This window comes from Mercurialis annua, linkage group LG7 (genome assembly GCF_937616625.2).
Source record: "Mercurialis annua linkage group LG7, ddMerAnnu1.2, whole genome shotgun sequence".
Lineage (NCBI taxonomy): Eukaryota > Viridiplantae > Streptophyta > Magnoliopsida > Malpighiales > Euphorbiaceae > Mercurialis > Mercurialis annua.
Genome location: NC_065576.1, coordinates 2,981,868 through 3,006,532, shown reverse-complemented (window position 1 = coordinate 3,006,532; position 24,665 = coordinate 2,981,868). Strand labels below are relative to the sequence as shown.

Here is a 24,665-nt window from a genome sequence, read left to right as displayed (position 1 = left end):
GCTTTTTATTTCAAAAATGGAAACAAGTACAAGCCCTGAATTTATTGATAATACTTTCTCAGGTGTTCTACATTCCAATATCTGGGTACCATGGACCCATTTATTGTCTTTAGTCTATATGCGCCTTTGCCAGTAGCTTCTTCTATGATGAAGGGGCCTTCCCAATTAGCTTGCATTTTCTTTACTCCTGCGTTTCCTCTGCCAACTTCCGCGTTTCGTAAGACCAGATCGCCTCTTTGAAATTCTCTAAAATTCATTCTTTTGTTATGGTATTTTGCGGCTTGCTTCTTGTATGTAGCGGCTCGGGCTACCGCTTCATCCCTTCTCTCTTCTAGTAGGTCTAGACATAGTCTTGTTCTAGCCTCATTGGTTTCTTCTTCTAGATAGTTTACTCTGATACTGGGTATGCCAATTTCTACTGGTATTACTGCTTCAGTGCCGTAGGCGAGCCTGAAAGGTGTTTCGCCAGTTCTTTTTCTAGGAGTTGTTCTGTATGCCCATAGAACGCTGTATAATTCTTCTACCCAGTTCTCCTTGTACTGAGAAAGTCTCTTTTTTATGCCTTGTGCTATGGTTCGGTTGGTGACTTCTGTCATTCCGTTTGTTTGGGGGTGCGCCACCGAAGTAAATTTCAAATTGATCATTAGTCCTTTGCAAAATGCCTTGAACCGCTTGCAATTGAATTGTTTGCCGTTGTCTGCTATTACAGTGTGGGGTATGCCGAATCGGCATATTACTTCGTTCTTGAAGAATTCCTCTACTTTGGCTGCGGTGATGGTTGCGACAGGTGCTACCTCTACCCATTTTGTAAAGTGCTCTATTGCGACGATTAGGAATTTCGCTTGATGTTTTCCCGTTTCGAACGGTCCAACTATGTCAATCCCCCAAGTGGCGAACGGCCATGGGCTTTCCATTGATCCTTGAGGCACTGCCGGTACACGACTGATGTTGTCGTGTCTTTGGCATTTATCACATTTCTTGACTAATGCTTTTGCGTCTTCTTTGATGGTTGGCCAGTAGTATCCCTGGAGTATTGTTTTTCTTGCTATGGTGACTGCTCCTTCGTGCGCGCCGCATATTCCTTCGTGGATTTCCTTTAGGATGGATTCTCCTATCTGAGGCGAGACACACCTAGACCATGGATGAGTTAATGAGGTTCGGTAAAGAACTCCATTGTGAAAAGAGTAGTTGGCAGATTTTCTGATGGTGCGAATGGCTTCGACTTTGTCTATTGGTAACTCGCCGCAGTCTAGATATTTGATCAGTGGAGTCATCCAGGAGTCGGCCTCCTCGATTGCCATGACCTCTGTTTTTCTGGTGCTTGGTGATTCGAGAATTTCCTTTAGCTGCATTTTAGTGAATAGATCTCCGAGTTCTGACGCTGATTTGGCGATGGCGTCGGCTTCGGTGTTTTCCTCTCTCGGGATTTGAATGATTTCCCATTGTCCTCCTTGTGCTTCTAGCTGTTGAAGCTGTGTTTTGACTTGACTCAGGTATTCGATCATCCCTGTTTCTTTGGCTTGATATTCTCCCTTGACTTGATTTACCACCAGCTGGGAGTCGCTATAGATCTTTAGGATTTCCGTTCTTATTTCTAATGCGAGGCCGAGGCCTGCGATTAGGGCTTCATACTCAGCTACATTGTTGCTGGCGGCGAATTGGATGTTTACTCCATATTCAATCTTGATTTTGTCGGGTCCTTTGAGGATGGCTCCTGCTCCAGCTCCTTTTTCATTTGATGCTCCATCTACGTGGAGTTCCCATACCAAGGCTGGTTTGGGTTGGCCGGTCTCGGTTGGAGTTATTTCTGCTACGAAGTCCGCCAAAGCTTGTGCTTTCAGAGTTGGGCGAGGTTCGTATCTTATGTCGTGTTCGCTGAGTTGGATGGACCAGTGGACTAATCTTCCGGAGGTTTCTGGTCGTTGGATCGCCTTTCGCAATGGTTGATTTGTCCTTACTACAACATTGTGACTTTGGAAGTAGTATCTCAGCTTTTTAGCTGTGGTCAGTACGGCAAGTGCCATTTTTTCGATCTCGGGGTATCGTGTCTCCGCGCCCTTCAGGACTCGACTAATGTAGTAGATTGGCTTCATCTCGTTATCTTCTTCCCTTACCAGTACTGTCCCGATGGTCTCGTTCGTGGTGCTGATGTATAGGTATAGTGTCTCCCCTTTCAGCGGTCTGCTTAGCAATGGTGGGGTGACGAGGAATTTCTTTATTTCTTCAAAGGCGTTCTCGCAGTCTTCATTCCATTCAAATTTTTGTGTTCCTTTGAGGGCTTTGAAGAAAGGCAAGCATCTTTTTGCTGAGCAAGACATGAATCTACCGAGTGCTGTGATTCGTCCGTTGAGTTTTTGAACTTCATTTATGCTTCTTGGTGCCTTCATGTCCATAATTGCTTTGATCTTCTCGGGGTTCGCCTCTATTCCTCTTTGAGATATCATGAATCCCAGGAATTTCCCGCCTTGTACGCCGAACGTGCATTTGTCGGGGTTCAGCTTCATTCCAAACTTATTCAGTATGTTGAATGTTTCTTCAAGATCTTTTGCATGGGTTTCTTCCTTCTCGCTCTTGATGATTAGATCGTCTACATACACCTGGACTCGCTTTCCTATCTCGTCTTTGAACATGAAATTCATAAGTCTTTGGTACGTTGCTCCAGCATTTTTCAAGCCGAAAGGCATTGCCGTGTAGCAGTAAGTTCCTCCCTCCGTGATGAATGAAGTTTTTTCTTGGTCTTGCTCCTTCATCTGGATTTGGTGGTAGCCTTGAGCTGCGTCGGCTAGGCTATACATCGCGTGTCCAGCAGTAGAGTCCACTAGTTGGTCGATATCTGGGAGAGGGTAGCTATCTTTAGGACACGCTTTGTTTAGATCGGTGTAATCCACACACATTCTATTTTTTCCGTTGGCTTTCTTTACAATAACTACGTTAGCTACCCATTCGGGGTAGTGGACTTCTCGTATGAATCCTGCTTTCTCCAGTTTTTCTACTTCTTCAGCGATTATTTTCTGTTTTTCTTCCGAGAACTTCCTTTTCTTTTGCTTCACTGGGTTCGCCGCTTCTGCTACATTTAGATCATGAGTAATGACCTGGGGGTCTATTCCGACTATTTCTGATGCGTTAGCAGCGAAGGTTTTGACGTTGTTTTTCAGCATGGCTGTGATTTCGCTTTCGATCTTTGGGTTCATGTTTGCGCCGAGATTTACTCTTTTCTCCTTGTCGAGTTGGAGTTTCTTTGTTTCGCCTTCGGGTGCTGTTTCTTTTTCTTCGATGTCGTGATTAAGGATTTCTTCTATTGCCATTGCTTCGCCTGATTCTCTTATTGCTTGTTCGTAGCACTTTTTCGCCTCGGCTCGGTTTCCTTGTATCGTGATAATTCCTTGTTTCGTCGGTATCTTCATGGTTAGCGCCTTTATGCTCGTCACGGCGGCTGAGTCGTGGAGGAAAGGTCTCCCCAGTATCGCGTTGTACGGCAGGTCGATTTCTACGACGCTAAACCGTGTAGGTAATTCCTCGCTCTTCCTTGTCCTTCCTAGCTTGACGTCGAGAGTAGTTGTTCCATTGGGCTTAATTGGCAAGCCCCCAAATCCTACCACAGGCGTGGCATTTCTCTTTAGTTCCGCTAGGTCTCCTCCTAGGCTTTCGTAGGCCTTTTTTGTTATCAGGTTTATTGCGCTTCCTTCATCGATTAGGATTCTCTCAACGTTCCAGTGTTCGATGATCATGGCCACTACCAGAGCTTCGTTGTGCTCTTCGGCTATTCTCCCGAAGTCCTCTCCGTCAAAAGTCACTGGAGGAGGAGTTGAGAGTTCTGTTGCTTTTCGTTTTCTCCGTGTCGCTTGATCCTTCAGGTTTACTCTTTCAGAAGTCATCTTCTTCAATGAGATTTGTTTTTGAGTTCAGAAAAGCTCCTTCTTTTGAAGTTTAGTTAAGCTTTTCCCACAGACGGCGCCAATTGATGGAGTCTGCCTTCTGAACCGGTGAGCGAACCTGCAAAACAGGGTAGAAGCTAACCGGACGGTGGTTGTCCGATTAACTCTCCGATGCTAAAGTCAGTTTAGAGCTTTGAGCAGCGTTTTGAGTATATGAATGTAATTGTGATTCTAGGCATACCTCGTGCTCCTTTTATAGTAGTCGAATATACCTAGTAGAGTTGTATTAGGTAGGTGAATCCTACTTTGTAGGGATTCGGCCGTATCTTAAGGATTCTCCTGATTTGTCGAGATCTACCTTAATCTGATAAGAGTCCTATTTAGGAACGTCTTCCTAAATAGTCTTATCTTCCTAAAGTAGAGCTTATCCTTCCATATGTAGTGTTTGTGTCCAAATAGGACAAGGTTTCCATATTTAGTCGTTTATCCGAATCCCGGACCTGACGCGCTCTTGGCGGATCATGTGGGATTCGGTCTTTATTAGTGTATTACCGAATCTTAGAGATTCGGTATCTCCTTCATATCTTTCCGTCTTCAGGGGGAGTTCGGTGTCGCCTGAGAGTGGATCTCCTGCAACTCGGCTCCATTATACTTACAGTAGGATTCGGTATCCATCACTTATAAACATCATGATATATATTGATTACACCACAATGAGCTTCACTTTTTAAAGAAAAAAAATGAGAAAAAAATTACACTCGTTCTTTAAATAAGCAGTCTATTAAGTGATTATTTTTATATTTATGTGTGTATAGTTGAATTATAAACATTGTCGTATGTTTGGTGTGTATATTACTGTCAGACGAACAATTGGGTCTCAAACGGCGGCGATGTCAACGAGTCGACGACTGAAACTTAAAAATAAATAAATTTTAAGATGAATATGACATTTTTTTGTTTTTAATAGAATTTAAATTAATTATATATCCATCAAATATGTAAAAATATTTTATTAGAATTAATTAAATTTAGTAAAAAAAATAAATTAATTTTAATTAGCGTTAAATAAAAATATTATTTATTAAATATATTTGAATTTTATTATAATATAATTAACCATTTAATTATTTAATTTTAAAATTAGTTTTATTCACCAAAAAATACCAAAACTATACATTTTGTGTCAGTTACAGTCAAATCTTATTTAAATATTTCAGCTGTCATGCCAGTCAATTGCTTAGTTGGCGGTGACGTGGACGACAAGGTGTCAGAAAAACCGGTTCGATTAAAAAATGGCTAAAAAAGAAACAGAACATATAAGGTTTGGCTAAATCTGGTGATTTTTAAAGGTTTGGCTATAATTGACACAAGACGTATATGTTTGGTATTTTTTGGTGATTAAACCTTAAAAATAACGTAAAAAGTGTTCAACATAATACAGTCTGAATTTTAAGAGAAATTCATATGGAAATCTAGCATTATTATATTTTAAAATAAAAACAGACGTGGCAGACTCGGTCTACCTAAGAATTTCTCTTGAGGAACATATTAACCCGAATGAAAATATTAATCGCGATATTTGTGGAAATGTAAAAAATCAGGATCATACTCTTTTTGCTTTGTTCTTTTGCAAAATTGGCTTGGGATATGGTGTTCAACAAGTTTGGATTGTGTTGGATTATGCCAAAGACTTTTGAAGATTTTTTAATTCAGTAGAGATATTTAATTTAGCCGGGTGGTTATTTTCAACTTTAATATAAATTGGGATTCGATTATCTGGAAATTATAGAAGCGCAGAAATGAAAGATTTTTTAACAAAAGGCTTCAGATTCTTTGGCTATTGCTCAATGAATTTTGCTAGATCTGTTTTTATTTTTAAATATAATAATATTAGATTTTCATATTTTAGCATGGATTTCTTTCGAAATTCAGAGTATATCATGTTGAACTATGTTATAATCTCCTTTCTCAAAGTCATTATTTTTAGTGCACGCTTTTTACGTTATTTGTTGTGCGAAATTTTGGAGTTAGATTGTTTTAATATATTTTCTATTCATAAAAAAATTCTTTAATTTTTTTTGTAATATTGGACATTCATATCTGATGGGTTGTTAGTTGGACCCTACACAACCACAATTTTCAGAAAAAGGATCAAAATTAGGGGGTATGTATTGGTCTGGTTCGGTATAAAACCGAATTAATCGAATCCAAAATATTAGAAATTTCCATAATCAAAATCGAATTAAATTTTATTGAATCCGAACTGAAATAATATTTTGGTTTAATAGGTTATTTTGGTTAACCGAAATAACCGTATTTTATTAAAATTAATTATTAAAAAATAAAATAAAAAATAAAAACAATAATTTTAATATTAATTTATAACTAATGCGTTTCAGGGTCATCCAGTTACTAAATTCTAAAAAATTTACATAATTACCTCAACTTTTTAAAAAAATTACAAAAATAATATTATAATGGCCTAATCACCAAAAAAACCCTTACCTTTTAGCCCTTTTTCAAATGCACCCTGACGTTGCAATTTTGTCAGATACACCCTAATTCGCACCTTTGGTTTTCAATTCCACCCTCAAGTACTAAATTGATCTCTTCTCCATTTAGAAAAGTTTAAAATAAGTCATCCATTTTTAAATTTTTGTGTGAAAAAAAGTTCAAACGAATACTTATAAGGGTTTTTATAAATTTTTCCCGAGTGAAAAAAAGTCCAATTTGATTTTGAGGATGGAATTGAAAACCAAAAGTGCGAATTAAGATGCAGCTGACAAAATTACAATGTTAGGGTGCATTTGAAAAAGGGTTAAAAGGTGAGGGTTTTTTTTTTGTGATTAAGCCTATTATAATATATATAATTCGTTTATTTCAATCAGTTTGGCTAATTCAGAAAATTAATTACAATAATCATTTAGAATTTGGCAAAAAATAAAAAACAATATTTTTAATACTAATTTATAATTAATGTGTTTCAAGGGCATTTAGTTACTAAATTCTAAAAAATTTACATAATTATCTCAACTTTTCAAAAAAATTACAAAAATAACATTATAATATATATAATTCGGTTATTTTAATCAGTTTGGTTAATTCAGAAATTTCATATTCCAGGGACTATGGGTGTATAAAGTAAGCTTCTTCATGAACCAATAAAAAGCTAAGCTAGTTCCTTACATAAACATCACATCAAATTAACCAAATGGGAAATGAAAAACATTTTGTTTTAGTTCATGGAGCTTGCCATGGAGCATGGTGCTGGTACAAGCTAGTAACCCTACTTAAACAAGCCGGCCACCGTGCCACCGCCTTGGACCTTGGAGCTTCTGGTATTCATCCATGGCAGCTTGATGATGAGGTTTCTTCAATTTCAGATTACTTGCAGCCTTTGACAGATTTCATGGCTTCTCTTCCTGAGAATAACAAAGTTGTTCTTGTTGGTCATAGCTATGCTGGTCTCTGTATTTCTTTAGCTATGGAGAATTTTCCTGAGAAAATTTCTGTTGCTGTGTTTGTTTCAGCTTATTTGCCTAGTTTCAATTCTTCACCGGGAAATCTCATACAACAAGTAATGTTAATTATCTTCCACTTATTTTGATATACTAGTTTCCTGTTACGTGCTATGCACGTGGCTCGTAGTATAATTCGTCGCTTTATGTATTAATTAAATATATTACAATTATATCAATTAATTTTAATTATAATCGACATAAAATTAATTTAATAATATATAACTAAATTTTTATCTTTATTTTATAATAAGAATAATTGAAAATGAGAATAATAAAATTAAATATATAATTTCCATAAATTGAAAACTCGTAAATACACATATTAATGTAAAACTAAATTTTCCTTGAAATAAACTACACCTGATGTCATCTTTAGTTTTATTATAAGTTATATATTAGTTAATTAAGAAGAATTAATGAGCAAATTAATAATATTTTTTTAAGAAAGAGAACAAAGTTTAGATATGGAATGAAAAATTTATTTGTAAGACTTTGAACTGTAGAAGGAGGCAAACTTCTAATCATTAAACCACAACTCACTAAAAACCTTTATAACGGATTATAATGTATATCTATTATAAATAGGAAACCATAATGGTAAACATTTGTTTTAAAATATAAAACGTAATGAAACTAATAGTTAGATTTTGAGTTTTACAAGAATTTAGCTATCTTTATTTATAACTTATAATTAAAACTAAATTGGATATTATTTAGCTACCTATTCTAATTAGAACTTTAATTACGATAGTGATTAATTAAATAACTAATTAGTTAATGACTATAAAACCTTTGTTTAGTAGTAAACTGAAAAGGATTATTCAGTAAATTTGTCTGTCCCACCCCCATCCGCGCGTGCTACGCACGTGAGCTGTATTTATATGACCCGTTATATACATATATTAATCTTAATTAAATATTTATTCTCAAAATTAATTAAAATAAATCTAATAAATACATATTTAAATAAATTTTTAAAAATGTATTCTCTTTGACATAACCCCCAAAGGCGTTTGTCACAGTAATACTATAATCATGCCTTTTAAAATTTTATTATTATCTTTTCTTCATTAATCTATTGTTTCCTTCTAGATATGCAAAGTTCGTATATGACTAGCAAGATCATAAAACGTTCCTGTAAATTAAAGTCTTATTAAAATTTATTCTCTTACTGATTTCAACGTGATTTCATCCTACTCCTCAAATTGAAATTGCTCCTACCAAAATATATAACACTTTCCATGATACTTTGTATCGTAATTAAACTTCATTTCCTATCAATTTTATATTTAAATTAAACTTCTATTAATATTATAATTTATAATATCAATTATATCCTTAATGAAGTTTATTATCATAACTTTGTCTGTCCCCATTCTTACTGTGACCCTTTTTTGAATAATAATTAAATTTTTAAATTAATTTAAATAGCAAAGTAAATTTATTTAATTTAGTTCTTTTTCAAAATAAAAAGGAATTTTATCGTACATTTAAGATGAAAATAACAAAAATTGCAAAAAACTGTAAGTAATATACTTCTTTAGTAGGGGGATCAACTTCTTCAATTGAAGAAATCTGATCAAAATTTGCCATCAACTCTCACACTTTTCTTAAGAAAATTACAAATCAAACAAATCAGCACAATACAAGAAAAATAAATGCATCTTAAATGAACAATTGTCTACAATAACAAACTATTTAAAAGATTTATTCTTTAGGTATTAAACTTTCGTATAACTCAAACTCATGTATTTTATTAAAATTCTATTTAAACTAAAACTTCTATTGAAACCAAATGTTTTTTTTTTGAGGAATTGAAACCAAATGTTTGATATTATTTTTTATTTAATTATATATTATCAAAAAAATAAAATTATTTCTATTATAAATTATGATCATTATCTAATTATTGTTAATATACTCTATCAAAAGTTTTCTAAAAGTTTTAGAAGCTCAGAAAAATAAAAGTCTTACAAACTGCTTTGTTAAAACAAAACAGAAAATCCTTTCAGCTCAATAATTCCTATTAAGATGTGTACATGCTACAATATTTGTTTGCTACAATATATTTAAATCGTTGTGGCCTCAGAGAAATTCTCCCTAGCATCCTGTTAGCTCGATATTTTTTATATGAATCCTAATTATTGCTAAGTCTTATATTCCAATTAAACTTCTATTACAATTAATCTTGCACATTTTATATTTTTAATATCAATTACACCCTTAATAGAATCTATTATCGTAATTTTATTGTTAAATAAAATAAGCCAAATGAATGGATTTTTAAAATATTTATACATGATACACAAGAAAGATTAAAACTATGGTCATTTCAATATTTAATCGATTCTAAATTCGAAATTAAAAATGCAAGAAAATTAAACTAAATACATACCTTTTTTCAGAGCCAACAATTTTTTTTCCAGTTAGAGCAATATCAATAAAATTATCATCAGCCTGCACACCAACAAATTTTCCATAAAAACTACAAATTGTCAAAACAAATAAACTAAATCAACATAAATCTATAATAATGCCAACAACAAATATCAACATATATAAATATACGCTCATCAATACTAACAATAAATAGTTATGGATTTATGAAAATCAAATTTGGCATGAACACTAATCAATATATGGTTTATATTTATAGACACTAATAGTCCAACATTGCATCACGTACAAATACTCAAATTGAACTCCTATTTAAATAGAACTCTAATTTAATTATTAATCATTATCTATATCACGGAATTTTAACAGAGTCCTATTAGCTATATTATTTTCTATTAAAATAAACAAGATCATCACATCTCTATTATTGCATTTTATTTATATTATTTTAATGTGGTGTAATATATTTAATAATTAATATGTTTAGCTTTCTACCTGACAATTAGGACAATAAAAAACTAATATATTTGCTTAATTTATGATTTTATTATTGCATAGTAATTTTAGAGGCATGCCCGATACATTGGTAGTTTGGTGGTGGTAATCTAAATATGCTAGGGGAATTGGACACAATCACTACAACTTCTTGAACCAAAGGAGTTATCGACAAATCTTAGTATACTGAAATTAGAGTCCTATTAACTTTATTATTTCTTATTAAAATAAATATTAACATTAATTTAAATTGAATGTAAAAATCTGATATTAATAATATTGCTTTTATTCCTCTCAGAAAAAAATATTGCTTTTATGAATTGCAATATGCTATAACCCATTAAATAATTGGCTGTCATTAATAATTTCTAACAAACAAAAATAGTCCATAATACAAAATTTACGGATCAATGTTAGAGATTGACACAAATACCACTTGAGTACATTGTAGTTGCCTTAACCTCTTAAAATTATAGACGTAAACCAATTGCTTTAACTCTGATATTTTCCTCTAAAAAAAACTCTAATATTTTACTTTTACTGCTTTAGTTTTCTCACATTAGATTTAGACTTTTAGTAGAACTATACTAACTAATTTATATTAGTTTTATTAGGATTCGTATTTCTTAGTTAATTTACTCTTATTGTAATTATTAATGTATACTGATTCTGATATCGTAATTTTGCCTGTCCCCCCCCCCCCCCCCACACTTATAGAATAGTTATAGATAGATAGATAATCTGAAACTATTACAAAACAGAATTAACCGATGTATTTTGATTAATTCGGTGAAAAACTTTCAACTAATTTAGCAATTCGGTCTACTCAATTATATAGTTTATAGGCAAAACCTATTTTAAGGTCCATGTACTTTCCATTTTTTTCTTTACTTTGTCCTTAGGCGTTTTTGTTCTTTTACTTGATCCCTATACTTTTGAAAACAATAGGCTAAACTTATTTTGAGGTCCCTAAACTATACATTTTTGGTTTATTAGATTTCTTAACTTCTATTTGACTTTTTCGGGTCATTAAATTTTTATTTTTTGATTCATCAGGTCCTTCAATTTTTATTTGCCTTTCTTAAGTCCATAATTGTTTATTTTTTGGTCAATTGGGTCCTTAAATAGATCTTTGTTTAAGGATCTAATGAATCAAAAAACAAAAATTTAAGGACCAGAGAAAGTCAAATAGAAATTGAGGGATATGATGAACCAAAAAAATGAAAGTTTAAGAATTTGATAAAGCAAAATAAAAATTGAAGAACTTGATGAACCAAAAAATAAAAGTTTAAAGACTATAAAATGGGTTTAGCCAAAACAATATTATAAAATTCTTTTGTTAATAAAAGTAAATAAGTGTGAGGACCAAATAAAATTGCTTTTTAAGTAAAAGGATTGAGTAACGAAATAAAAGAACTTTGTAAAATTGCTTTCGAAAATACAAAAAGTAGCGAAAAAATAAAAACGCCTAAAAACAAATTAAAGAAAAAATGAAAAATATACAGACCTTATGATAGGTTAAGCCTAATTTATAATTATTCTTTGTATTTGTATCGGTTTAATCAAATTAACGGAATTAGCCGACTAATTTGGTCATTTTGTACATTTAAGATTTCAGTAATTTGGTTTTATTTAATTATTTAATTTAGTCGGTTCGGTTAAAGAGTTAAAATAATTTGGTTTATTTAGTTTGATTTTCATCGAACACGACCCAATGATCACCCATATGTAGGGGTGTGTACATATTAAACCAAACCAAATAATGGAATTGAACCGAAAGATTCAAATTTGGTTTTATTTTAATTTATAAAGAATAACAACTTTTTTAGTTCCGTTCAGCTTTAAAAGTTAAAATGGTCAAGTTTCGATACAAATTGGTCCAAAAACAAAAACAAAAACAAATAACAAATTAACTAAATTGGCTTTGATTAAGTTCGGTTATATATTTTTATAAGCTTGGTTCGATCATGTTTAAAGATTTTTTTTTAAAATTCTGTTCGGATTGAATTCAAAACCCCCTAAATGTATGTACTTAATTGATTTGATGATTTTTTTAAATAGACTCAAATTTGATAGTAATTTAATTTCCTCATTTTGTGTTTATCATTGTGAATTATTTATCATTAGTATTTCAAAAGAACTTCGGTGGAGTCATTAATGGATTGCCAATTTAAATTTGGCAATGGAATAGAAAAGCCTCCAACTTCAGCAATTTTTGGTCCAGAATACATGAAGATTAAGGTGTACAAGTATTGCAATCCAGAGGCAAGAAATTTATAAATTTATAAATTCATATTTAATAATTAATTTCATATCTTAATTAAGCAAATTCAAATTTAATTGCTAGTTATTAGTGGTGATGTTTGTTAATTGCTTATACTAATTTACAGGATCTTGAACTAGCTAATATGTTGATAAGACCGACTGGATTATTTGTCGATGATTTTTCCGGTGATTCTCTGCTAACGGAAGCGAAATTCGGGTCAGTTCGTCGAGTTTTTATAGTGTGTGAAGAAGATGAAGTGATGGATGAAGAATTTCAACGGTTGATGATCAAGAATAGCCAACCTCATGAAGTCAAAGTGATTAGGGAAGCTGGCCATATGATTATGCTTTCAAAGCCGAAAGAGCTTTATTTATGCATGGAAGAAATTTCTGAGAAGTATTACAATTAAAAATTACTCCCTTCGATTAAAATTTTTTTGTCGCATTTGAGATTTTTTTTAGTATATAATATTTGTCGTATTAGCATATCAAAAACTCATTAATTATTATTATTTTATGTTTTCCCCCATTAATTTATTAAAAAAATATAATAAACAAATAAAAATAGTAGTTATAAATGTAAATAAGTTTTAATATAGGGTTTAATTTAGTAAAAATATTTATAAATTAAAAAATATTAATTGTTTTTTAAATTTTTATATTAAAATCAAATAACACAAATATTATAAATTAGAGTATGGGGGTAATCAGATAGCAGAGAAAAATTGACTTATAGCACATGAGATAACTCAGTGGTATTGATTATTAGTTTATCCTCTCAATTTGTCATATTTCATCTTTTAGAGAGAAAGAGTGTGCCGTACCTTCCCAGAGCACTTCATCATACTTAATATTTGAAAAAAAAATCAACGCGTTTCCTGAACTTGTAACACGGGGTCATCTAACCTGATTTATATTTTTTTAAATAATTAATTTCAAATTTTTTTATTTTTTGATCAAATAACCCAATAATTTATATTTTTATTTTAAAAAATAAATTTAGGACAATTATATCGCAATAATTAAGAACATTTTTGCATCTCTCACATTCGATTTGTATTTTACGCATTTTAAAAATACAATTATGGGGCTATTTGACCCAAAAATGAAGAGTTTTGGAGTTAGTTGCTCAAAAAAGTATAAATTGGGTTAGATGACCCCGTGTCATAAGTTCAGGGGGTGCGTTGACCCTTTGTTCCTTAATATTTCATCCACCAATACTTAATGAATAAAGGATCATATTACCCCCTCAAATTGACGCGAAATATCATAAAAAGTCAATTTAACAAAAATCGGTAAAAATAGTCTTTATTTTATGGTCGAACTGATTAAATTGATTGGTCCATTTCAATTTTTAAACAAGTTTTCCAATAATAGCATAATTATATTATGTGTCACACTGACCTTCTCAAGAATAAGAAATGATAAAGAGAAAAGGGGCAAATACACTTCTAGCATTTGAGGTCGGGAGTAAATATGTCCTAAAATCTAAACAGGGGCAAATAATCCCCTAATGTCTTTAAAAGGGAAAAAATAACCCCCTAACATCATTAAAAGGAAAAAAATAACCCCCCAACATCATTAAAAAGAGGTAAATAAGGTCTTTTTCTAAATGGCGTGTTAACAATGAGTGTAAATTTTGCTAACATGTCAAACATGAGTCCTATATTGTATTTTCTAAATCCACAAATTGTTTTTTTTAGCTCTCTTAATAAAGGAAAAAACTATTTTAAAATTAAAAATTCTAAAATTCCAAATTCAAATTATTCAAAAATCCTAATTTAAGATACAAAAGTAAAATTGAAATCGTTTAAATTAAGTTTCTTGATTGATTTGAATTTGAAATTTTAGAGTTTTTAATTTTAAAATTGTTTTTTTTTATTATAAAGATAGATAAAAAGATGCAATATGTGGATTTAGAAATGTCATGTAGAATTCACGTTTGTCATGTCAGTAAAATTTACACACCGTGCAAACACGGTTAACACGCCGTTTAATAGAAGGGCTAATTTGTCCCTTTTTAAATATTTTAAAGACTTATTTGTCCCTTTTTAAATTTTAGGGGCATATTTGCTTCGGACCCCAAATGTTAAGGGCCGGTTTGATCCTTTTCCCAATAATAAACCATATTGTATAAGTAAATGATTACAGAATAAGACAAATCAATAGTAAAAATAATAGCAACTACAAAACAAGACAAAATCAATATTAAACGAATCAATTATCAACAAAAAAATGGAATCATAAAGCTCTAATAGATTGAAAAAGAGCTTATAAATCATAATTCATAAAGCTATGAAAAATAGGGAAAAAATAATGGAGACCACAAAGCACTTTGTTTTGGTGCATGGAGCTTCTCATGGAGCTTGGTGCTGGTACAAGCTCGTAACCATGCTCCGGTTAGCCGGCCACCGAGCCACCACTATAGACCTCGGTGGCTGTGGGGTTAACCCTAAGCAACTAAATGTTGAAGTTGTCTCCTTTTCTGATTACATGGAACCATTAACGGAGTTCATGGTCTCTCTTCCTCCAGAGGAGAAGATTATTTTAGTTGGTCATAGCTTTGGTGGGTTCAGTATTTCTTTTGCTATGGAGAAATTTGCTGAAAAAATATTGGTTGCAGTTTTTGTCACAGCTTATATGCCTAACTGTATTAACCCACCAGCAACTCTCATAAATGAGGTAAATTTTCTTCATTATATGCATGGCTCATAACTTAGGTTTGGATAAAAATCGAACCAAATTGAATAGTCAAATCTATAAATATGTTTTCGTTTGGTTTGATATAATAAAAAGATTATCAGTTTTGGTATGGTTTGATTTTGGATATAAAAGAATTTTTAGTTGATCTGTTCAGTTTGGACGGAAATAACTAAATCAAACAGAAAATTCAACTGAATTGATATGTTAATTTGATTTTTTTAATTTTGTAAAAAATTATTTTAGTTTGATGTAAAATAAATAAGCAAAAATTCTAGCACACACCTGGTGATTATAGCATGTAAATTAGAACTTGGAGAATGGTGATGTGAAATGCCATAAATAAATGGCGAAAAATAAGATGAGATGGATTTTAGACATTCATATAATCAATTATATTTTTGAAAAAATGATTTTAATTGCAAATAAATGGAAGTTAGTAGTTTAAAAAATAAGCTTAATCACCAAAAAAATGTTAAACTTTTACATTTTGTGTCAGTTATAGCCAAATATATAAAAATCATCAATTATAGCCAAATTTTATATGTTCTGTTTTTTATTCCAGTAATTTTTAAATTGAACCGAATTTTTTGTCCACAAGTCATTCATGTCACCTCCAATTCTGAAAAAATTAGCCGATGGCATACCACAAATCACTAAAATAAATTAATCAAATTAAATAGTAAATTAAGTAAAATCAAATCCAACTAAATCAAATTATTTATCAATTAATTATAAAAATTCATATTTTAATTACTTTAATATTATAAATTGAAATATGAATTTAAAATTGGTCAAACAGAAGGTATTAAAATGTGATTGTAATATTTATAGAGATTTTTATAATAATTTATCTTAAATATAATTATGCTACTATAATTTGAAAAAATTAGTTTTTCAAGTGGAGCCCATTGGATTCCATGTATGATTGCCAAGTCAACTTTGGCAATGGTTCAGAAACCCGACCAACCTCCTCTTCTTTCGGGCCGGAGTTCTTGACCAAAATGGTCTATCTGAGATGCCCATCGGAGGTAACTAATTAATTGTCCTATTTTACAGTCTCGTACTCATTTTTGGACTCTATAATTAAGAGTTTTAATGCTTCAAAAAATGATATTTAATTAATTAATTTACTATTTGATAAATTCAGGATTTGGAATTAGGTAAAATGCTGGTTAGACCGACAGGAATATTTATGGATGACCTGAGCAAGGAATCTCAACTAACCGAAGCTAAATTCGGGTCAGTGAACCGGGTTTTTGTGTTGTGTGAAGAAGATGCTGTGATGAAAGATGGGTTTCAGAAATGGTTAATAACTCATAACCCACCCAAAGAAGTGAAGGTTATTAGAGAAGCTGGCCACATGGTCATGTTATCCAATCCTAAACAACTTTTTCAATGTTTAATTGAGATTAGTCACAAATTTGTCTAAATTATCGGATTTGTACCTAATGCTAATAGCTTGCATCTAGGTCCTAAATATGGTTAAATTCAAAGAATTTATCTTTATTATCTTTACTAATTTATCAAAATACTTTTGCCATCATACAACAACTGTTACGGAAGATATAGAAGGAGGGGGCAGCGGGGGAGGGGGCAGAGACGGATGTAGGGTAGGGCCAGGTTGGACCCGGGCCCTACCTCACATTGAGAAAAATATATTAACCTAATTTTATATCCTAAGTTTATAGGTTAATACAAAAGGAAGTTTATGGGTTAATTATAGAGGAAATTAGGCCAAGCACTGTACATGTGTATTTTATTTCTAAATATACCGCCCGGCCCATCCTTCCCTATTATTACTGTAAAAGCTGAGTTTATTTGATAATTAACTTATTTTTCTTTTAATATCACTGTTAACTAACTTCATTAACACAGTGCTTCTCCTAACCACGAAGACGACGTCGACAAAGATGAGACCGACGAAGATGAGACCGCTGCTGAGGAAGACTACCATAAAGAAGACAACACGTTTGTTTTTGCTGCTCCTCGAATTTTCCGTTCATCGTCATCAACGCTGCTGCTCCTTTTTGTTTCTTCGAAGAAGAAAAAAAAAACGAGCGGTTCAAAAACGGCGATGATTTAATAGGCGAGACATGGAATTTCTGCAGCGGTGATGGAATTTCTTCTTCTGATGATGAGGTGCCGTGATCGTGATGTGATTATTTGTATTGCTTTGATTAATGGGTATGTGAAATCTGGTCACATTTTGATTGCACAGTGACTGTTCGATAAAATGCCTGAGAGAAACTCTATTTCTTGGAATGCCATGATTTTTGGAATTTTTGGGTATGTTCAAGTTAGCTTGATTTCTGGGATTTCTGAGATTCGAGTGTATGCGAAGTTTGTTAGATTGTACTGTAAATTGAAGAGAAGAAGCAGTAGATCTGGTGTTTCTTCTTTTTATTAACTAAAAATAAATTAATTAAATCGTTAGTAAATTGTTAGTGAACCGTTAGTAAACTAATAGTAAAAAATTATTAGTAAACTAATAGTAAATTAATCAATAATTTATTTTTATTTTATAATTCAAAAAATAAATTAAAAGTAAATTTATAAATTTTTTAGTAAACTACTACTAGTAATCCGTTAGTGAACTGATAGTAAATTTTTCTTGTTCTTGCTAAGTGTTGCTAAAACATCTAGGATTATAATTGAGGTTAATTAAACTCTAAAAGTAACATTATTTATATTATTCTCTATTTATAAATTTCAGGAGTCTGATTTATTATTCAGTAAAACGATAGTAAACTGTTAGTAAACGGTTAAAATATATCTATACTTTATATTTAATAAATTAGCTATAATTTTTAGTAAAACTAATAAACTGGTAGTAAACATATGGTAAATTAACTTATCTTTTAGTAAATTGATAGTAAACGATTAATGAATTAACTATACGGTTAAAAAATAAATTAATATAAACTGTTAGTAAACAGTTAGTAAATTGATAGTAAATTTTTTGTTAGTAAACCGATAGGATATTTACCGTATTTTAATAAATAAAAACCGTTAGTAAACTGTTAGTAAATTGTTAGTAAACTTTTTGTTTGTAAACCGTTGGTAAACTGTTAGTAACCCGATAATAAACTTACTGGTTTTTTAAAAATAAAAAACCGTATTTTTCAACTCAAAAAGTGTAATTTCGCAACTTTTAAAAGTCAAACCGTAAAAATCAACCCAAACTGGTCAAACCGTATTTTTCAAAATATTTATACACAGTATGGGTATTTTTGAAAAACTCTCTTAATTATATTTCCTAATTCTGCACAATAGTAAAAGCAATGAACGTACCATTTAATATATTGCTCAAACTTGATTAAAAAAAGTTCAGTTGAAAAATATGTATAATGAAGTCTAATATGCAATTTAGATTAGCCTCAAAAACTATTAAAATTAGAAAATGTACATCAAAGCGTAATTATTATATAAATCAACATAATCTTTTTTATATTGTACAAACTCTATTCAAATTAAACTCTAATTTTAAAATTTTCAACATATAATTTTCAAAAACATACTCTTAATTTTTTAATCTTTTTCCAATTTAGTAAATTTAATGTGTTTGTTTCCTTTTTATTAAGACAAATTCATTGTATTTAAAATAAAATAGAAAATAAAAAAAATCGAATTGATTTTTTTTTTGATATTGTTGACCTAATCAGAAAAAACTTATTTATTTATATAATGTTTTGTTTTATGATCTTTTATTTTTTTTTTCTAAATTAAGTTTGTGCCCTATTTTAATTTTGGGACTGGCTTCGTCACTGGGAGGGGGGGCTTTCTACAAATATTACATATAGTTTATAAATTTTTTATATTTACGATGTAATTTCTCTTATTTTTCTAAAATTTTCATATATAATACCTATTGTTATTTAGCCCCTCTAATATTAAAATCATAACTTTTGTTATTGAATGCGAGGATTCGGTAATAGTAATTACAATAAGCATGCACACATAATATTTTACCATTTGATCTTTTAATTATTTTATATAAATTTTTTATCAAATTTTTTTATATGAATTTTAATAAATAAATATATGTAACATTAGAAAAATGTCACTCATGATGTCATTGTGGATATTTTATATAATTTTATGAAATATAAGTTAGACTTAGCTCATTAAATTGTCTTTTTTCTCCCCAAAGATAAAAATCATTGATAAAGATAAAATTACAAAAGGAAGATCATTATAAAAGTAACGTATGATCTTTGAATTGTTAATTTAGAAAGTACTAACAAACCTAACACATAATCTAAGTAAACCGAAAGAGCGGCAAATCTAGTCATCGATTCCACATTAAATTTTGGCCGAACAAGAAGCAAGGCTTCCGTTAGAGCGGAACTTGGATATTGCCATTTACTCGGATAGGGCCACAAACACGACCCGCTTAATCCGTTGAAAGTTTGTATTTCCGATCATGCTTGTTAATGGAATTTTTAGAATTTAGATCAATAGCGTTTTAAATTTTAAATGTACAAGAGATTAACTCTAAAACCTGAACAATCACTAAAAATTCTTGAACGATATAAGAAAGAATACTATAAAAAATCCTACAAACTATATAGAAATTCGAGAATCCATACCGGATAGGTAGGTTTTCTATCGAAGAGATCTTATTGAAAAGAAGATTAAAACTATATATTACTTATTATTTATGATTTAAGTGGCAATTTGCCTCTTTAACTTGTAAGCAACAGGCAATTAACATATAAATTAACTTTGTGAGCAAATTAGTAACGAATTTGTTGATTATGAGCAATTAATCTCATTTTGGCAATTTGCTCCCTCAATTTGTAAGCAAATTGTTTTTTAAATGGTAATTTGCCCCCTCAACTTGTAAACTAATTTGCCCAATTGGGGTTAATTGTCCATAATTACCAAATTCGTAACTAATTTTCCCATAAAGTTAATTTATATATTAATTGTCATTATTTACAAGTTGAGGAGATAAATTGCCATTTAAGTCTATTATTTATAGACGGAGAGAAGGTGATTTTAATCTTTCAAAGTGTAAAGATGAAGAAGAGTTTTTTTTAGAGAGAAGAGAGACAATTTAGAGAGAGATTAAGGATACCTGGAACCTTGTGTTTCTCATAAAATTGTCTTTCTATATCATCAAAAAGAAGAAAATATACTCTCAAATCAATCAGGAAATTTTGATGTTTAATGCTTTTATCATGTGATAATTGAAGTAAAAAAACAAATTATGGAAACTTCTCCTTATTGTGGATTTTATGGTAAATGTACTAACTACTAAATATATACTATATTCTTTGCTTTTCGTCCAAGGCAACCCAAATAGAATAAAATCATAAATATTCAGTATGTTGACTCCATCCATCAATTGCTCTTTTGGTTAAAAACTTAAGTAGCAATTTCTCCTCTCAACTTGTAAGTAATGGATAATTAACATATAAATAAATTTTATGGGCAAATTAGTCATGAATTTGCATATTATGAGCAATTAGCCCTATTTTAACAATTTACCCCCTAAATTTATAAGTTATTTATCCCTCAATTGGCAATTTATCCCATTAAATTTTAAGCTAATTTTTCAAAATGGGGCTAATTGCTCATAATCAGCAAGTTCACGACTAATTTGCCTATAAAGTTAATTTATGTGTTAATTGCCCATTACTTACAAGTTGAGGGGCAAATTGTTACTTAAGTCTTTGGTTAAAAGTGATAAACTATACTAATTTAAACTACTCTACTCTAAATCTAATTAATTCTTAAATGGTGAAGTGGAAGTAGGTGATTATAATTAGTATTTAAAAAAAATCATTTAAAAAAAAAATCAAATTATCTACCACCGAGCTAGTTGCTAGAAAATAAAATAATAAAATTAATTAATATATCAAAATTTATAAAAAATATATTAAAAATATTTTAATTAAGAATACTTTAATCTCTTAACTATTTTTAATGATAAATTATCCCATAATTTGAGAAAGTCTTCTGAAATTTTAGGAATTATCAGTTTAATTTTATCAATATGTAAAAATTCAAAAACGGTCATTTATTTGAAAATTTGTTTTTCCAAATAAATTTTCATTTAGTGCCTAATAAATTTCATTCACTACATATTTTTTTTTAAATGTTCTGTATCAGAAATTTAACAAAGATGTATCGTCTATTCGTCTATGCATCTTTGAGGTATCAAATACATATCTACCATGTATTTTAATAGTAAAAATTAAATAAGTAAAATGAAAAAGGATAATATTTTTTAGGTAAAATTGAATGGACTTTTTACAAAAATATCTATTTTCAGCTAAATGTTTGCAAAATTATGCTCTAATTTTTTATTTATTTTTTGCAAAAGATGCTTTTTAGTAGATTATTGGTAGATCATTGGTAGCTTATTGAAAAATGAGGTATTTTAAATAAAAAATAAACACAAAGTTAAAACATATTTTTATAAATTTTTTAAAAAAGAAGAGCGCAGAGTGTAGTTTTTCCAAATCGAAAATCTGTTTTGACTTGAAGCATATTCTTAAAATTTAAATGATTTTTTAATAGTTTTAAGGTTAGCATTATGTTATTCTATTTTTTTTAATACTTATGTTCTTATCAAAAAATAATTATTCTCTGAATTTGAACTATTTTATCACAAAATATTTACTAATTTTTTAGCCATAGCATCATAATTATGGATATATCAATTTATTTTACTAAATAATCCGTTTTATTTATATTTTCTCTCAAATAAAAAATTGATTTGTCTATAATTTTTTTTTGCCACCGCTAATAATTACTCCCTTCATCCCAATAAAATTGTCTATTTTGGAAATTTTTTTGTTCCAAAACCCTTGTCCACTTTCAAAAAGTAACAATTTGTATACTCAACTTTTTTATATTACCCCTAATGAAAATCCACTAATAAATAAATTAAAAATAAATTGCAAGTAGACTCTATATTAAATAAGGGTATGACAAGAAAAGTAAGAAAAAATTTACAAAACCTATAAACAATGATTGTTTTTCTTAAACTGTTTGATAAAGGTAAAGTGGACAACTCTATTGGGACGGAGGGAGTATATTTTCGCTAACGAACAATTCTTTTCTTAAATTTTATTATTTTTGTAAAATTAATAAATAGTTAAATATTTTTTATTTTTTATTAGGATTCATCAAGTACATATAAAATATATATATTCGAATCAAGAATCGAAGATAATCAAAACTTTTGGAAATATAGATGGAAATATTTAAGGTCGGAAATATTTAAGGTCGGAAATATTTAAGGTCTACAATATCTTTACTTTTTAGAATATTTTATTCTTAGTTATCTTTCATATAAAAATTATTTATACTTTATTTATGAAAAAAATATTTTTTAACAAGGAATTATCAGTCTTTTATTATAAAATTAAGTAACTTATATTTTTATTTTTTAAAACATTCATGTATTTAGTTTAATTTTATAAAATAATATACAAATAATTCTGTACATATTATTGGTCTCAAACAACTTAATTTTATGCTAGGTTATTTAAAATAATTTAATTTTTTTATTTATAACTCAATTAAAAAGATGATGTAATAAAGGCAGTTTATTTAAGAATTTCCTTATAAAATAATGTTATACAAAAATTGTCGCCACATGATCCCAAAATTTTAACAAAATCTGAAGAACTCTTAAAATTTGTTTTAACTTTTGGGAAATTTTCACCTCGATCTAATCTATGAATTTTCTATGAATCTATCTAATGAGATGTTAAAATTTTTAATATAAATTTCTTTTTTTCCTCTAATTTTTTCTTTTTTCTCATTTTTTTAACATCTCATTAGATAGGTCTATTATTTTTCCATACACAGGATCTAGATAAAAATCTTCACTTTCTTGTCATTTACCAGATCACATAAAATAAATATTGCATACATTCCCTATGGTCAATAAGGCAGCACAATCTCCCTTCTTTTTCAAAAGACAGATCTTCTTCTTATCTTCAAAACTCTTAATACAATTCTTTTATTTATTTAATGTTTTAGAAGATTTCTTTTTAGAGAGTAGAATCCATCTTTTTAACCAGATAAATCACCACCTCATATATATCAATTTTTTAATTATTTTTTCCGTTAATTTGTTTTTTTAATTTCTAATTTTTCCTTCATTGGTGCGCATTAAAGAAATTTTCTTCTTATTTGTTGATTTTTTTGGTTGGATATGTAGATTTTTAGTCAATCAAGAGTTATTTTAAAGTTCCATATTGAAGATATTTAATTGAGGATGTTTTTGAAATTTAATTACAGAAAGTTAAAAATAAAGCATTTTCACATGTAAAAGCTTGAAAATTATAAATGGTGCAATAAATTAAAAAAATGGTGCAATATAATTTTAAAGTGAATAAACTTTCAATCCATCTTACTCTGTTTAAATTTTATCTTTTATCTTTTTTGATTTCACTTTAAAATAAATCAAATGTTAAAAGTTAATTTTTAGTTTGTTATCATTTTTCATTTCATTTCCTTTGATGCACTAGACTTTATCTTTATTGCATGACAAAAAAAGAACATCTATGGTCAATAATTAATAAATTAATCTAAAAGTATGAAATTAGAAGAAAAAAATCAGAATATGATGAAGTACGATCTCTTGAAAAAACTTAATTCCATATATAAAGAGCACATAGCACTAAAGCAGCCCTATAACATCCAAATACATGTGAAATAAAAAGAGTAAAACTACAGTCACTAATTAGAAAAAAAAATATGATAAAAAGGAAAAATAGCCAATAAATTATCGCCGAAAAAATGTATATATGAAGTAGCATTCTGTAAAGTTGTGGGGTCGAATTTTTTCAATACGCTAATTTTTTTTCTTTTTAAATAATAGCAATAATAAAAAATATGAGTAAACGACACGATGAAAAAGGCGGTCATCCATTCTATCTTTATTTCCACCCTTATTTAATAATTTTCTGATAAAATAATGTTATATAAAAATTGTTGTGGTGTGATTCAAAACATTAACAAAATTTGAAGAATTTGTGAAATTTTGTTTCTTTCTTCACTTTCTTGCCATAAAATAAAACCACATAAAAATAAATATTTTGCATAAGTGGCTTACATCCAATCTATCTCTTTGTGTAATAAAAAAAACAAATTAACCTAAAATATAAAAATAAAAATACAATAAGATATATAGGATAGGATAAAATAAAAATTAATAGACGCTCAGAAAATATTATTTTATTTTTAAAATTTCTTATTAGTATTATACATCTTTTAAAACTAGATTAAATCTATTTTCTTAATTTCGAATATTAAATAATCAAAATTTTCTTTTCTAAAAATTATTTTAATTAAATATAATTAAGAATAATGCTGAAAAATAATAATTTTGATTTAATTTGAAAAAAAATTATAGTCCAATGATCTTATATAAAGAGCACAAAGC

At 29.5% G+C, this 24,665-nt stretch overlaps 2 protein-coding genes across 3 annotated transcripts; both read left to right on the top strand.

The window, feature by feature from the left end:
* The first annotated feature begins 6,990 nt into the window (after positions 1–6,990).
* Positions 6,991–12,985, top strand: LOC126654915 (methylesterase 10-like). Its single transcript, XM_050348921.2, has 3 exons — positions 6,991–7,452; positions 12,416–12,553; positions 12,679–12,985. The coding sequence occupies exons 1-3, from the start codon at positions 7,087–7,089 to the stop codon at positions 12,961–12,963; spliced, it is 789 nt and encodes a 262-aa protein (XP_050204878.1). The 5' UTR covers positions 6,991–7,086; the 3' UTR covers positions 12,964–12,985.
* Positions 12,986–14,774: 1,789 nt separating this feature from the next.
* LOC126654712 (methylesterase 10-like) lies at positions 14,775–17,694 on the top strand. 2 transcript variants are annotated; one of them, XM_050348661.2, is made up of 4 exons: positions 14,775–15,235; positions 16,147–16,284; positions 16,404–16,495; positions 17,132–17,694. In XM_050348661.2, the coding sequence occupies exons 1-4, from the start codon at positions 14,849–14,851 to the stop codon at positions 17,337–17,339; spliced, it is 825 nt and encodes a 274-aa protein (XP_050204618.1). In that variant the 5' UTR covers positions 14,775–14,848; the 3' UTR covers positions 17,340–17,694. The 2 variants fall into 2 exon arrangements, with proteins under 2 accessions (XP_050204618.1, XP_050204619.1); XM_050348662.2 differs by having other exon boundaries at positions 14,778–15,235; positions 16,404–16,595; positions 17,132–17,232.
* Positions 17,695–24,665: the final 6,971 nt, after the last annotated feature.

Excerpts from the sequence above, each read along its gene's own strand:
- LOC126654712 (XM_050348661.2), top strand. The coding sequence starts at position 14,849 with ATGAAAAATAGGGAAAAAATAATGGAGACCACAAAGCACTTTGTTTTG. Across the intron at positions 15,236-16,146 it reads CAGCAACTCTCATAAATGAG|TTTTTCAAGTGGAGCCCATT; the intron begins GTAAATTTTCTT and ends TGAAAAAATTAG. Across the intron at positions 16,285-16,403 it reads ATCTGAGATGCCCATCGGAG|GATTTGGAATTAGGTAAAAT; the intron begins GTAACTAATTAA and ends TGATAAATTCAG.
- LOC126654915 (XM_050348921.2), top strand. The coding sequence starts at position 7,087 with ATGGGAAATGAAAAACATTTTGTTTTAGTTCATGGAGCTTGCCATGGA. Across the intron at positions 7,453-12,415 it reads CGGGAAATCTCATACAACAA|TATTTCAAAAGAACTTCGGT; the intron begins GTAATGTTAATT and ends ATTTATCATTAG. Across the intron at positions 12,554-12,678 it reads ACAAGTATTGCAATCCAGAG|GATCTTGAACTAGCTAATAT; the intron begins GCAAGAAATTTA and ends ACTAATTTACAG.